The sequence below is a fragment of the Crotalus tigris genome, unplaced genomic scaffold (genome assembly GCF_016545835.1).
Source record: "Crotalus tigris isolate CLP2741 ecotype Arizona unplaced genomic scaffold, ASM1654583v1 scf7180000020815.588926, whole genome shotgun sequence".
In the NCBI taxonomy this organism is placed as follows: domain Eukaryota; kingdom Metazoa; phylum Chordata; class Lepidosauria; order Squamata; family Viperidae; genus Crotalus; species Crotalus tigris.
The window spans coordinates 293,167-307,451 of NW_024098197.1; the positions used below are offsets into that span (position 1 = coordinate 293,167).

Sequence of the window (14,285 nt, forward strand, 5' to 3'; positions counted from 1 at the left end):
ACACCTGACAATTTAGGAGAATAAGGTGGATCTGTTTTAATAAAACTCAAAATTGTTTCTGCTCTGAAAAAAAAAAACACCATTCAGGTTGAATCTCTTGACTTTCCTAGACTTCTAGTAAAAAAGCATTCAACAAATTGTCAGTGGTTGGATGGTTTCAAGATACCCACCTGGTGTACACAGTAGGCACAGAGAGAGATCACTGATTCCTACGTTGGGGTTGTAAGTCCCTTGAGGACATGGAAACTGATTTTCAGACATTGTGCCAAGAGGGCAGTAATGCCCAACTGGACATTTGCTGTTGACCAAGGAGGAGGAATTTTGAAGACAAAAGTACCTTCAAAAAAGAAAACATGAAAAGGAAGAAAGATATTGAATTCCTGGGGCAAACATTTCACCATTTCCTAACACAGCCAAACTCAATAAATAAGAATGCCTAAGGGTGATTTATTTCCAAACAGGATTAATATATTCCTGTTTAACCAAAATGGCTTACAGAAACATTGAAAGTCATAAAAGAAAAGGGAACTAGCAGAAAAAAAAAATCCCGCAATGCAGTTCAGAATAAAAGCGCTGGCAGCAAAGTCTTTGCAAAGCAGAGCGCAAAGGCAGGAGAGGTCATAAGATTAAAAGATTTCCAGAAAACAGACTTGATCTGATGGATGCTAAGTTTTCTGGGAATGGTTATCTCACAAATGGGGAGCTGCTCTTTAAAAACCATCTCGAAAGCCTCCATGGTCTATCTTATTTGATGGGGAATTCAGGGATGAAGCTTGGAAGATGATCTTATGGCCCCAACAAGGATGGATGGGAAAAGGAGAAGACTAATGTAAGGACCCACCCCACTTTGTATCTTAAGAAGACAGAATAATTGGAATAATTCTTCCAACAGGAACCCTTTATTAAGAGAAAATGGTTGCAGGCATTCTAGACAGGACTTGGGGTCCAAGCTCTCCCATTCAAGGTTTTAAGGGGTTCCCCAGTAGCTCCACCCAATCACCCCCCTCTTCCAGCGACAGTCTCAGGCATTACACTCCCACCCCCTTTTCCTTACTGCCGGCTGGATGGAGACTTCAGAGAGAACTACAGGAAAGGTAATAGCCCCATTCTTATGGTTAGTCCTTTTGGCAATACACACATCCAGTTCCTTTGAAGTATACCGAAGGAAGTGAGGGCCATAAAGCCCCTTTGTTCACCCCCTTCCCTTCCTCGTATGGCAGAATCCATAGAAGGCAGAAATGGGGTTTTTATAACTGATAACTAGAGATGAAATATAATTGGATTCTGACAATTGATAAGCTATTGCTTTTATTTTTTAATTTATATCCCAACTCTATTGTTTTTATAAACAACCTAGGATGGAGAATATATATAATACTCCTCCCTCCTCCTATTTTCTCCACAACAAGAACCTGTGAGATAAGTTGGGTTGAGAGAGAGAGAGTGATTGGCCCATAGTCACCCAGTCAGCTCTCGTGTCTAAGGCGGGACTAGAATTCACCGTCTCCTGGTGATTGGCCCCAAATCACCCAGCTGGTTTTCGTGCCTAAGGCAGGACTAGAACTCACTGTCTCCTGGTGATTGGCCCAAAGTCACCCTGTCACTTTCATACCTAAGCCAGGACTAGAACTCACCATCTCCCAGTTTCTAGCCTAGTGCCTTCAACCACTAGACCAAAGAAGCTCTTGCTTTGCCCAGAGAAAAAGCTGGTGCTGTGAGATGCAGACAAATTTCATTTTCATCTTTCCCCACATTTAAATTGTCCCCTAAAAAAAAGCTATTTTTGCCTTCAAGGGACTGCACCGTGGCCTTTTGATTCATTTCCCACTTCAGCATGGAAACGCCTAATCAGGACAGCATAATGAGGAACCACAAATCAAGTAAGGCTGCCCAAAGGCTGAAATCCAGAGGACACACTTAGCCATATATAATCCCAAGTGGGATGTCACCAATATCCCTTCTCCTCGGATACCCTTAGCAGAAGCAAACATTTTCTCTTCTCGGTCCCATTCAATGGGCCACCGCAGTTGACAATGTTTTTCTTTTGCACCGGATGTCCCGATTCTCCTTGTCTGCTCACCCATCAGGGCAGGGAAGGCAGCTGGCTTGCTTCTCCAAATTGTTATAGGACCCAGCTGGGCAAGGCAGTGGATTAGCTGTGCCTTGAGGGCAAAAATATCCTGGAAGAGAAATTGGTAAAGTACTGACAGCAGCAGGATCCCCTTGTAGTCCAGGCAAGATTGAAGGCCAGCCCAAAGAAATTCTCTCTCAGAGCAATTCTGAAAAAGACTCTGGAAATAAGGAAGGACTGTGGTCCTTTTAGATCAGGACAAAATTCTCATCTAAGATAAGAGGAAAATGTGCTCCAGAGCACTAATCTAAAGACCCGGAGAGAAGAGAAACGAAAGCATCTGAGAAAACATTTCTCTGGTTAAATTCTTTGGGAGAGAAAATTGCAACTGGTAAGCAAATGCACCCCTCTACATACCATTTTTTTTTAAAAAAAAAATATTCCATCGATTCACTCATTGCAGAAAATTTGCATTCGATTTTGTGCCACGCAATTTAAGATAGGAATTTTCTTATAGTCCTACCTGGAGATGCTAAGAACTGAATCGTTGCCCTTCTGAGGACAGGCTAACCTACCTGATCCAGATGTTAGCATGGGAAATAGACCATTATCTGAGGATCGAACCATCATTCATATAGTTATAGCAATCTTTAAATAGTGGCAGGTGTTGTATCAAAATAGGAACTGCAAGTCCTCCTGTTTGCTGCTTTGCTATTTTAACAGACACACACACACACATCAAAGCACCCAAAATTGGGATCTGGTGTGGAAAAAAGAACATGTTTCTCTTTTGTAAGGTGAATGGAAAGGCTTAACCCTTCATTTCAGGGGAAGAAGAAACCAGTGAGTGATAAAGAGATGAAAACCCAGCGGAGCCTCTAAACTGATGAATGTCTGGGAGATGTCTTCATAGGACCAAACCTCCTGAGAAATTGATGCCAGAAGTAGCAACAAGCAAAGATCTGAATTATAATATCACTGAGGAATCTCCAGAGACTCAGTACTGATTGAATGGGGAGAGATTCTCCCTGAAAAACTCCAGTTTAATTTCTCTTCCCAATCATCCCTGGAAGAATCTTGTAATAACCATATTCCGAAAGAAAGAAAGAAAGAAAGAAAGAAAGAAAGAAAGAAAGAAAGAAAGAAAGAAAGAAAGAAAGAAAGAGAAAAAAAGAAGTGGTGGCTAAATAGCTGAATGCTAAAAACAGAAGTTAGAGTGCAGTACGGCAGGCCACTTTAGCTGACTGTGTTCAGCAGGTCAGCGGTTCAAATCTCACCGGCTCAAGGTTGACTCAGCCTTCCACCCTTCCGAGGTAGGTAAAATGAGGACCCAGATTGTTGGGGGCAATGTAAAATATATATATATATACATACATACATACATACATACATTGCTTACTGGTGTACACCGCTTAGAGAGTGCTTGCACCTAAAGCAGTATATAAGTCTCATAAAATAAATAAATAGATAGATAACAAAAGGCCATTTCAGTCCAAATGGAAGTTTGTCAGAGATTCAAACGGTAAGAAAAATCCCCTGAGCTAAAATAATAATAGTAATAATGTAACAAATCTCTGGAAAATTCAAGACATATGCAAAAATGCAGAGCCAGTTTGGTGTAGTGGTTAAGGTATTGGCCTAGAAACCAGGAGACTGTGAGTTCTAGTCCCACATTAGGAATGAAAGCTGAATGGGTGACTTTGGGCCAATCATCAGGTGATGGTGAGTTCTAGTCCCATCTTAGGCATGAAAGCTGAATGGGTGACTTTGGGCCAGTCACTTACTCTCAGCCCAACCCACTTCACAGGGTTGTGGTGGGGAAAATAGGAGGACGAAGCAGCATTATGTATGTTTTCTGCCTTGAGTTATTTATAAAAACAATAAAGGTGGGATAAACATGTAATAAATAAATATACCTTGGGGACAAGGCCCTCCACTCTGGCTTGTGGTCAGTGGATTGGGTAGCACTGAGCCCAAGATGCAGAAGAAGCCTTCTTCACACGGTCCCGTTGGGGCTGGCAACCCAGGTGTGCTGCAGAAGTGACCTGGCAGACAAGGGGAGCACTCAACCTGTCACAAAGGAAGGACACTTTTCACGATGGTTTTCCAGATGAAATTCAGAATGTTCATGGGAGGGAAAAAACTTTCCACAGATGTCTCTTCAGTTAGAAATATCTGATTTTTAAACACAAAGGAGATGACCTTCCCTTTGTAGCTTTGAAACTAGAGCATGCATCACAGTACTTTGAAAGCACACTAAAAGCTCAATTTTCCAAAGCTGTAATTCCCCTTGCTTTAAGACTGCATTGTCTCCTCATTCTCTAAGAAAACCTCTCGGTCTGTTTTTAACAAATTAAAAAGTTTCAGTTGTACGAGCTGTACTGATTGTTTGTCTACTCGTGTCGTGTTACAGTGGGCTTTGACTGAATATGAGGATGCAAGGAAAACAAGAATAATGGAAATTTAATTCTTCTTTCGGCTTTTTGATATGGGCTTTGACATTGTATTATTTTGGTTCTTGTTTACTTAAATGGGTATGTTTATTTGCCTATGTGTTTTGCGACAGAAATATAGAGCACATATAAAAAATAATATATGGAAATAACAAATTAGGACTGAGATTCTTCTCTGAATCAACCATAAATGTGCTATGTAGAGAGAAACAATATATACATACATCTACATACCATTCAAAAGAGACAGTCAAAAAGCTAAAAGTCCACAGCATTCCCAGCAATCAACACCCAGACAGATAAGCATAGATTAACACCAAGCAGTAAACAATACCTTAATCAAGGAACTATCAACTCAGTAAACAACAGTCTAATGATTCGAGAACTCTCCCATCTACATTGACAGAGTAAACCACTAGTATATAAACCAGGGGTCTTCAAACTTGGCCCTTTTATGACTTGTGCCTGGCTGAGAAATTCTGGGAGTTGAAGTCCACAGGTCATAAAAGGGCCAAGTTTGAAGACCCCTGCTTTAACTCCAAGTTTCAAGTATTCTCTTCTTTCTGATGGATAGTTACAGTCTTGCAGGAAAAAAAAAATCTTTGAAAGTTCTGTTCATTAGAGAACAAGGTTAAATCAGCTAGTTAGGAAAGAACAACAATCTTCTTGCATCGGCCTTACCTCCGAATGTAACCTTGATCCAGCAGCAAACGTCCCCACTGGACAAGGATTGGGGATAATGGTGCCCCTTGGACAGTAATAGCCAGAAGGGCAAGGGCCAGCCTGTTCTGTGATGGAAAAGAGAAGAGGAAAAGGCAGAGAAAAGCTTTATTGCTAACAATGCCTTCCTTGCTTTGATATTCTAATTTAACCCTCAATATTTGGACTTCTTAGCTTCCCTTATTATAGCTTCACTTTTTTGTTTTAATAAGATGAGCACAGCCAGATGTCTTTGTACAGTCTCTTGTTTCTCAGGACCCTGATTCCTCCCTATCTCTAATGGTGTGCATCAACTGAGAAGTCTTCTTTATATTTGATTTAAATGAAGGCTGTCTCATTGGTTGATGATGTAGAGCAGAGGAATTAAGATCTATTCAAGACAACAGTAACAACAAAGAGGTAAAGGAGATGTTGCTGTCAGGAAGGGTACAGATCCATCTTTTTTCTGTAAGCAAGAACTCTTCCAAGTGGGCACACTACCTGCAATTGAAGGTGATCCGCCCTGAGATTAGTTTTATCAGGTGAAGTCACGAGTATAGTCAAGATGCCTTTATAATGGGAAGATATTTTTGGTCAATGATGGCAATAAACGTTTGATTAAATGGGAAGACTAGAGCAAAGGACAGCAGCTGTGGCAAAGCTAATATTCCATATGAAGCCACTAGATTGAACAAGAACAGTACAACCACTTAGGAGGGACCAACACAAAAGCCTTCCAAAGAAGAGCAAGGCTACCGTTGAGTTGAGCGATAGGGTTGGGACGATCTGAGCCTTGAGTGCAATAAAATCCTTCCCAGCATTCTCCTGTGACATCTGTTGCATTATGGTACTGGCAGAACTTCCCACCATCGCAAACTTGACATTCAATCACGCTTCTTATTCCTTGGACAGGGTTGTAGGTCCCTGGGGGGCAAGGCTTCCAGTCCAAGCCTGTTCCTTCTGGGCAGTAAAAACCTAGGAGAAAATTGTAGAACTAGGTAAGCAGACATCTGTTTATAGCTTTATGTCAGTATCTTCACTGTTTTTATACATGTATGCACCATGCATGCCTACACGTGGATCTATCTTGAGTAAACATCCTGGAATGGATACAGATTATGGAGATATATTCATGCACGCAGATCTCCAATGGGTGATCAACAACAGAAATATTTTAATTGCTGATGAACATACATGTGAAATATACTGGCTGTATTATATTTCTCAAGTCTCCCAGGCTATGGGTGAAGACATGTCATAAAGCCAAATTTGACATAACACTCTGTCTGTCTGTCATCTACAATCTATCATCTATCCCTCTATCTTTCTATCTCTCTACAGCTGTCTGTCTGTCTGTCTGTCTATGTACCTACCTACCTACCTACCTACCTACCTACCTACCTACCTACCTACCTAATCTATTTATCAACATTTTATGCCATCCAAAAGCTGAGGCTTCTGGATGGCTTAAAATACAGGAATTACCAAGAACTTGAGTAACTGGGAGGGCAAAGACGAGGCAGATGAACAGAGGGACTGAAAGGGATTACAAATTAAAATATCCTAATTTTACTGATTATTTCGGGAGTTCTCTCATTTGTTTCCCAGGGATACTAAACTGTGCAAGCCTGTCGACTCGCAGAGAGAATGAAATGAGGGAAATCCATTCATATCTCTAGAAATGCAGAAACACCAGAAGGGCTGCAAAACCCCACACTTTTTGGAAAAGAGCCACAGTGAAGGAAGTGTGGATGTAAGAATCTCTGCAGTCCAGAGTTTTGATAGATAAAATAGCTCTGCCCACTAGAAAACTCACCTTTGGGACATAACTGTGGCAAATGACCAGGTATACAGTACTTCCTTTCTGGACATGAGGGGCACCGTTCTTTTCCATGGGTCTCTGCCATATAGGTGCCAGGAAGACAGGGAGTCGGGATCTCACTGCCTGAGGGGCAGTAGTGACCTACAGGGCAGGGGGCACCCAAAATCCCATCAGTGGGTCTTGGGGTAGTAGATCTCGCAATGCAATAAAACCTATCAACATAGCAAGAGAAAAAAAAATATTGGTGAATAATGAGGGAGGGTAAAGTCACTTGCAGTCATGAAAAAGGAGCCCAGCAACAGGACCATAGAATAGAATAGAGCTGGACGGGATCTTGGAGGTCTTCTAGTCCAGCCCCCTGCTCAAGCAGGAGAACCTATGCCATTTCAGATAAATGACTGTCTAGCCTCGTCTTAAAAACCTCCAGTGATGAAGCACCTACAACTTCTTGTGGCAAGCTGTTCCACTGGTTAATTGGCCTCACTGTTAGGAAGTTTCTCCTTAATTCCAGGTTGCTTCTCTCTTTGATCAGTTTCCAACCATTGTTTCTCATCCTGCCTCCATGTCGAGAAAGATTCTTACGTATCTTGGGCTCAGTGCTACTCAAGCCATTGACCACAAGCCAGAGTGGAGGTCCCCAAGATATATTTATTTATTTATCTATCTGTTAAGCTTTTATCCTACCTTTATTATTTTTATAAGTAACTCAAGGTGGCAAACACACACAATGCTCCTTCCTTCTCTTGCTTTCCCCACAAAAACAACCCTGTGAGATGGGCTAGACAGAGAGAGGGACTGGCCCAAAGTTACTCAGCCAGCTTTTAATGCTTAAGATGGGACTAGAACTCACAGACTCCTAGTTTCTAGCTTGGTGCCTTCACCACTAGACCAAACTCGTTAAGGATCAGGGAGAGTTAAGACAAAACTTGCAGAGGAATGTCCAATGTTAATAAAAGGCTGGATAAGATAAGAGGAAAGTAAAAAACAAACAAACAAACAAAACCACTGGATCATTAATATCTGCAGCCGAATCTACTGTTTGATTATCTGTCACATACATATGTAGACAGAAATGTTCATATTTCTTTCTATATTAAAGGGGAAGACATCTCTGGTACATACCCTGGATCACAGAGGCCAGAGGGGGACACAAGGCCAGTGCTATTGCAGAAATGACCCCCAGGGCAAGATTTGCAACTCTGAAGGTCTGGCCTCCCTTCATCTCCAGACCATGTTCCATCTGGGCAGGTCAATGGAATGAGAGCTCCTAGAAAGAGAGAGATGGGTCTATTTGACCAGTGAAGTAGAGACATTTGAAGGAGCCAAACCGAAGGAGAGGTTGCTGTACCTGAAAGGCAGTAGTGCCCAGCGGGACAAGGCTGTCCAGATACTCCATCATCTGGGTTCGGTACATGAGCTCCACCCTTACACCAAAATCCTGCAGCACAGTCACCTAAATGTAACAGAAAATCTGTCTCCATCACACAGAATGATCCAACAATGAAGAGAGGTGTCGTTCACACAATCCCCTGATGTTGTCCCTTGCAGGGAGGGCATGAAGATGATGCTGGCTGGAGGGTCATGGAAACTGAAGCCCATCACAGCTGGAAGATGCCAGGTGGAAGGAAATGGATATAGTTGAGGGATGGGGGACCGGTGGCTCTCCAGAGTGGCAAAATGACAGGTAGTCCTCAACTTAACAATCATTCAAAGTGACAAGAGCACTGAAAAAAGTGCCTTACGACTGTTTCTCACATTTATAACCGTCACAGCAATCCCAAGATCACACAATCAAAATTGGGGCACTTGGTAACTGGCATGCATTTGCAATGGTTGCCATGTCTCAAGATCATGTGATCGTTATTTGTGACCTTCCCAGCTGGCTTTCCACAAGCAAAGCCAATGGAGAAGCCTGGATTCACTTAACGACTGCATGATTCACTTAACTGCAATGATTTGCTTAACCATCATGCCAAGAAAGAAAGGTCATAAAATTAGGCACAGGTCACTTAACAACTGCCTTGCTTAGCAATGGAACTTGGATCTCGATTGTGGTCATAAGTCAAAGACTCTCAGTATAAGTCTTAGTCACTCTGCCCATTGTGTTACTAGGCTGAGACATGAAGTTCAACCACTTGCAAAGGGCCAGTTCTTCATTTCTGGCACTGAACATACAAAATATGCTTCCTAAAACACTAATACCATCCTTGATAATCACTTTGGACTTCTTTTTCCTCTTACCTGTTGGTGCTGCCAATCCGGAAGAGGAACAGTATTTTCCTGGTGGGCAGTTTTGACACTCCAGGATGTTTGTTAACTTTGGTTTGGCTCCAAAAGTCCCCAAGGGGCAGCTGAACTGTGTGGAGCGCTGTGTCCCTGGGGGACAGTAATGACCTTCCGGGCAAGGGTAGAGGGTGTAATTGCTGATAGGTCCTTCTTGACTATCACAGTAATAACCTGAACAAGGAAGTAGAGAATTGAGGTTGGACACTGATTGAGTCCAATGGGAGAGGAAAACTCTGCAGTTATTTTTCAATCATAGATGAAGGCCTTGGATGCCAAACACCTCTTGAACTGAGATCTAAACATCTCCTTCATGATTTTTCAAGATCTTCCTAGTAGAAGGTCTTCTTAACCTTCATGCTAGGTCCACTTACCTTCCTTGCATTCTCCAGTGGGGAATGTCAATCCAGAACCTTCACAGTAAAACCCAGAATGGCAGAGTTGACAGTCAGAGACCACACTTTGACCAAATTGATTTGAGAAGGTTCCTGGAGGGCAGAGGCTGGGTGCCGTAGACCCCACAGCTGGGGAAAAAAAGGTGTTGTAAGAAACAGGGGTTAGATAGCCATTAAACCTGAAGCACAACCTCTCCCTCTATTAAGCTTCTGGCTACAGATTCTCCTATCCAGATCAGGAAAAGAAGAAAAGGAAAAAGTTGCTAAATATGATGTGCCACATTTTTTTAATTCTATCCTTTCTTCAAGCTGTCCGGGTGTTTTTCTCCTGCAGAAAAAGCAGGTTGTAGAAAAGACTATGTTGCAAATCTCAGGCTATAGATGATAAGTGAATAGAAAATATAGGTGGTAAGTATTAATTGCATTGCACATATTGTGGCTTTGTGGGAAACTACACTTCATGGAGACCCTTCTGTCACAGAATGACCAGATTTCTGGTTTTGCCAGAATAATCCTGATTTTGGAAGAAGAGTCCTGGAGACCAGGCACACTTCCCAGACTAAGGAAAGACCACAATTTCCAGAGGTATGTATGCAACAGCATGCCCATGTGAGCCACAGATAGAAATCCCTCACTTATTGTCCCTAAATACTCCAAATCCAAATTACAAAAATCCAGACATATACTAGGTGGCATCAAGGAGAAGTAACTACTGTACATTTCTTAGCTATCATCTGATAGCAATTCTGAGTTTTGCAGTCCAGATAGTTTCATCCAAATGGTATCCAGGCTAGCCCTTGAGGTTATGACTTGATTAATAAATGTGTACAATTTTATAAATTAATGTGTCCTGGTTCTTTGTTTTGGAAAGCTGATCACTATAAGGATCCAGGCAAGTGAGAATGCAACTCACGGCAATAGGTCCCTGGAGGACAGAGGTTGCCAGTAATCCCATCAAGGGGCTTGGGAGAAGGAGACCCTCCAATGCAGTGAAATCCAGCAGCACATTCACCGCTTGGAGCTGATAAACCTGGGGAAGAAGCAGGAAAGAATAGAAACAGAAGCTTAGGATGGTCCTTATTATTAAGCTGCACAAATATTAGCAAAGAAAAGGTAAATCAATAATAAACAAACTGAGAGAGAGGTCAGCCAAGCCATTGGTGGATGCATCATCTGGGCCAGGATTTACGGAGCAGGATTGTAAAGTTAAAGAGAGCCTAGTGGTTAAGGAACCAGGCTACAAACCGGGAGGCTGTGAGTTCTAGTCCTGCCTTAGGCACAAAGGCAACTGGATGACCTTGGGCCAGGTCCTCTCCCTCAGCCCTAGGAAACAGGCAATGACAAACCACTTCCAAAATCTTGCCGACAAAATTGCAGAGACTCTCCAGGCAGTCACTAGGAGTGAACACTAACTCAAAAGCATACACGCAGTGTGTAAAGTACAGTGTATATATGGGGTTCTTTACATATACAGTATATTCTGTAGCAAAGAGTTGGGATGGAGTCAGAAGGCCCATGCATTTAACCAACCAAACCACAATATGGAAATCGTCTTTGTGATTACCGTCCTCCCAACCCACCCGTGATAGCCCATCATCTAACTCTTCCTTCAATAGCTCAATGACAACTCCATTGATGTTTGCGTAATGTTCACTTGTGTTTAAGTGCAATCCGTTGCTTAATTGATTGCCAGATGGCTTGCCGACAAAAATGACAATAAAATATCAGGATTAATGATGCAAGAAACTGTATATCTGGGTATCAGGAGTAATCAATTAGAAAAGCAATTATAAGACGACTTGCAAATTTCCTCACATTCTGTCATAAACTGTGATTGCAAGCTCTCTGGAACAATTGTTCTTATGGCCAGAACTTGGCTTTTCTCCCTTTGGATGGCCCAAGAACAGATAATGACTTTCCTATGACAGAAATCTTTCCAATTACTTAGAGAGACTGACGTGATCAGACTTATCTTCTCAAGGCTAAGCATCCCTGAATCCTTCAAATTCTTTGTACAAATTTTAATTTGTGATACAAGAGAACATTTGTAGCTCAGGGTTGAAGGGTGGAGTGCACTGATGATGTTACCTAGTTGGGTAATGAAATGTCTGTAAGAAAACAACCAAGCTCAGAGAGCACCAAGGACTCCACAATTCAACTTTTTAAATCAGCCTCATAATTCTTTTCTGAGCCTGCTCCAGACTTTCCTAAAATGTGACCATTGTTGGACAAGGTATCCTTGAAGCCCGACTTAACATAGAATAACATTGGGTTCTTGCACATAAAAAAAAATCTACACTTCAGACAGATAGGTATTTGTATAAAAATCTTTTTTTAAAATAAGATTTTCTGGACACCTGAAGCTTCTAATGTCATACTCAAAACTGGTGTGAATCAGAAATGAAGCACATACATTTTCAGTCCCTATGCCTAGGTACCTTTTTACCTGGTGCATTACAGTAAAGTCCTGGTGGGCACAGAATGGGTTCAGGGCTCCCTTCTGGACAGTAGAACCCAGGAGAACATTTTGCCCCTGTGGCTGTTGCTGGACAAAGACAGTTGCCATTGGTGTAATTATCAAGATCAAAAGGCTGAGGGGTCCAAGCAGCTGAAATGCAGAACCAGCCTGGGGGAGAATGAAGGAGAACATGAATATCAACAACTACTTTTCAATGAACACAGCCCAACATCCTTTTGAATTTGGCCAACGAAAGGAGACAGGTACTTAAACATCCATTTTAATTTCTTTAATAAAATCATCATTGACTTAGTTTTAAAAAATGAGGTGGAGGTAGAAATGGAGGTGGAGGTGGAGGTAGAAATGGAGGTGGAGGTGGAGATGGTGATTGAGGTGGAGGTAGAAATGGAGGTGGAGGTGGAGATGGTGATTGAGGTGGAGGTAGAAATGGAGGTGGAGGTGGAGATGGTGATTGAGGTGGAGGTGGAGATAGAAATGGAGGTGGAGGTGGAGATGGTGATTGAGGTGGAGGTAGAAATGGAGGTGGAGGTGGAGATGGTGATTGAGGTGGAGGTGGAGGTAGAAATGGAAGTGGAGGTGGAGATGGTGATTGAGGTGGAGGTAGAAATGGAGGTGGAGGTGGAGATGGTGATTGAGGTGGAGGTGGAAATGGAGGTGGAGGTGGAGATGGTGATTGAGGTGGAGGTAGAAATGGAGGTGGAGGTGGAGATGGTGATTGAGGTGGAGGTGGAGGTAGAAATGGAGGTGGAGGTGGAGATGGTGATTGAAGTGGAGGTGGAGAAGGAGGTGGTGTTGAAAGTGGGGACAAAGATAGAGATGGGGATAATTTTGGCAGATGTACAGAAACATTTCTTCTTCAATATGTAACCTCACCTGCATCACACTTTCCTGAAACCGTAGTTAAGTTTTCCTTCCCACAGTAGTATCCTGGAAGGCAGGGCAAGCAGCTATCCAAGCTTTGTGCCATGGGGTCTGGATTATAATAGCCCCGAGGGCATGGAAACTGGATAGCATATCTGGTTCCTTTGGGGCACAACAAAAGAGAGGCAAAACCATTCCTCAAAAGTGTAATGCTTGCAATGCGTTTTTGGCCTAATTGTAAGATTGGAAGTAAACTTAAGATCCAGAACACAGGCTCTGGGTTAAATCAAATACTTCTGGGTTCAAAAACAGTAGTAACAAACTTTAAAAAACAGTAATAACAATAGCTTTCCTGGAAGGTTAGCCTAAAACCTTTTCTCCTGTGTCATGTGAATTTTCTAGCCAATGGCTTTCCCTTTGTTTGCTGCTAGCAGAAATAGAACAGAGTATTGTCAAAGAAAATACTGATAGATCTCTTTTCTGGTTGCTCAAAAGAGTTGGCTATGGATAATGAAAACAAAAAGGATGAGACATGTCAGTCTAAGAAAATCCAACAATCAAAATAAACAATAAAAAGATTTCAAACAAAAACCAATACTACATTTCAAATCTATCTATCTATCTATCTATCTATCTATCTATCTATCTATCTATCTATCTATCTATCTATATCTGTCTATCATCTATCTGCTCTCTATATATCACCTGTCTGTCTGTCTGTCTGTCTGTCTGTCTGTCTGTCTATCTATCTATCATCTATCTATCATCTATCTGCTCTCTATATATCATCTGTCTATCTATCTGTCTGTCTGTCTATCTATCTATCTATCTATCTATCTATCTATCTATCTATCTATCTATCTATCTACCTATCTATCATCTATCCATCTCTTGCTGCTCTTCTCAGCTTCCCAACCCCAACCTCTTCTGAAAGACTTTAGATATAAATGAAGGAAATTCTATTTCAGAAAATGGAAATGCTTGAGGATTTTAGAACTGCAGCTCCCAGCCTCTTAGAAGGAATCCATGAAGCATCTGATGACATATTTTTGATTCTCTGTGTAGGGGGAATTTAGAAGAGAATAGAAACAAGAAACCTCTCTAGGCATATCACTCCTCCATCCTTAAAATTTTCCATTCCCGCAGACAGCTGAAACTGCACGGCTTCAATTCAGTTGATCTGTTTTGGTGCTTCTTCTCTTAAGATGCTGGGGTCATCTAC

General features: G+C 41.9%; 1 protein-coding gene across 1 annotated transcript; it reads right to left on the reverse strand.

Moving 5' to 3' along the window:
* Positions 1 to 209: 209 nt before the first annotated feature.
* LOC120319548 lies at positions 210 to 7,251 on the reverse strand. The gene is made up of 5 exons (XM_039368521.1): positions 7,040 to 7,251; positions 5,980 to 6,198; positions 5,206 to 5,312; positions 3,988 to 4,141; positions 210 to 337 (listed from the first exon to the last, which is right to left on the reverse strand). Exons 1-5 carry the CDS (start codon positions 7,128 to 7,130, stop codon positions 210 to 212), a joined length of 699 nt encoding a protein of 232 aa, XP_039224455.1. The 5' UTR covers positions 7,131 to 7,251.
* Between the last annotated feature and the right edge of the window lie 7,034 nt (positions 7,252 to 14,285).

Coding starts and splice junctions, on each gene's coding strand:
- LOC120319548 (XM_039368521.1), bottom strand. CDS start 7,130: ATGGCAGAGACCCATGGAAAAGAACGGTGCCCCTCATGTCCAGAAAGG. Junction 5,313..5,979: donor CCCTATCGCTCAACTCAACG/GTAGCCTTGCTC, acceptor TTTCCATCACAG/AACAGGCTGGCCCTTGCCCT. Junction 4,142..5,205: donor GATCAAGGTTACATTCGGAG/GTAAGGCCGATG, acceptor CCTTTGTGACAG/GTTGAGTGCTCCCCTTGTCT.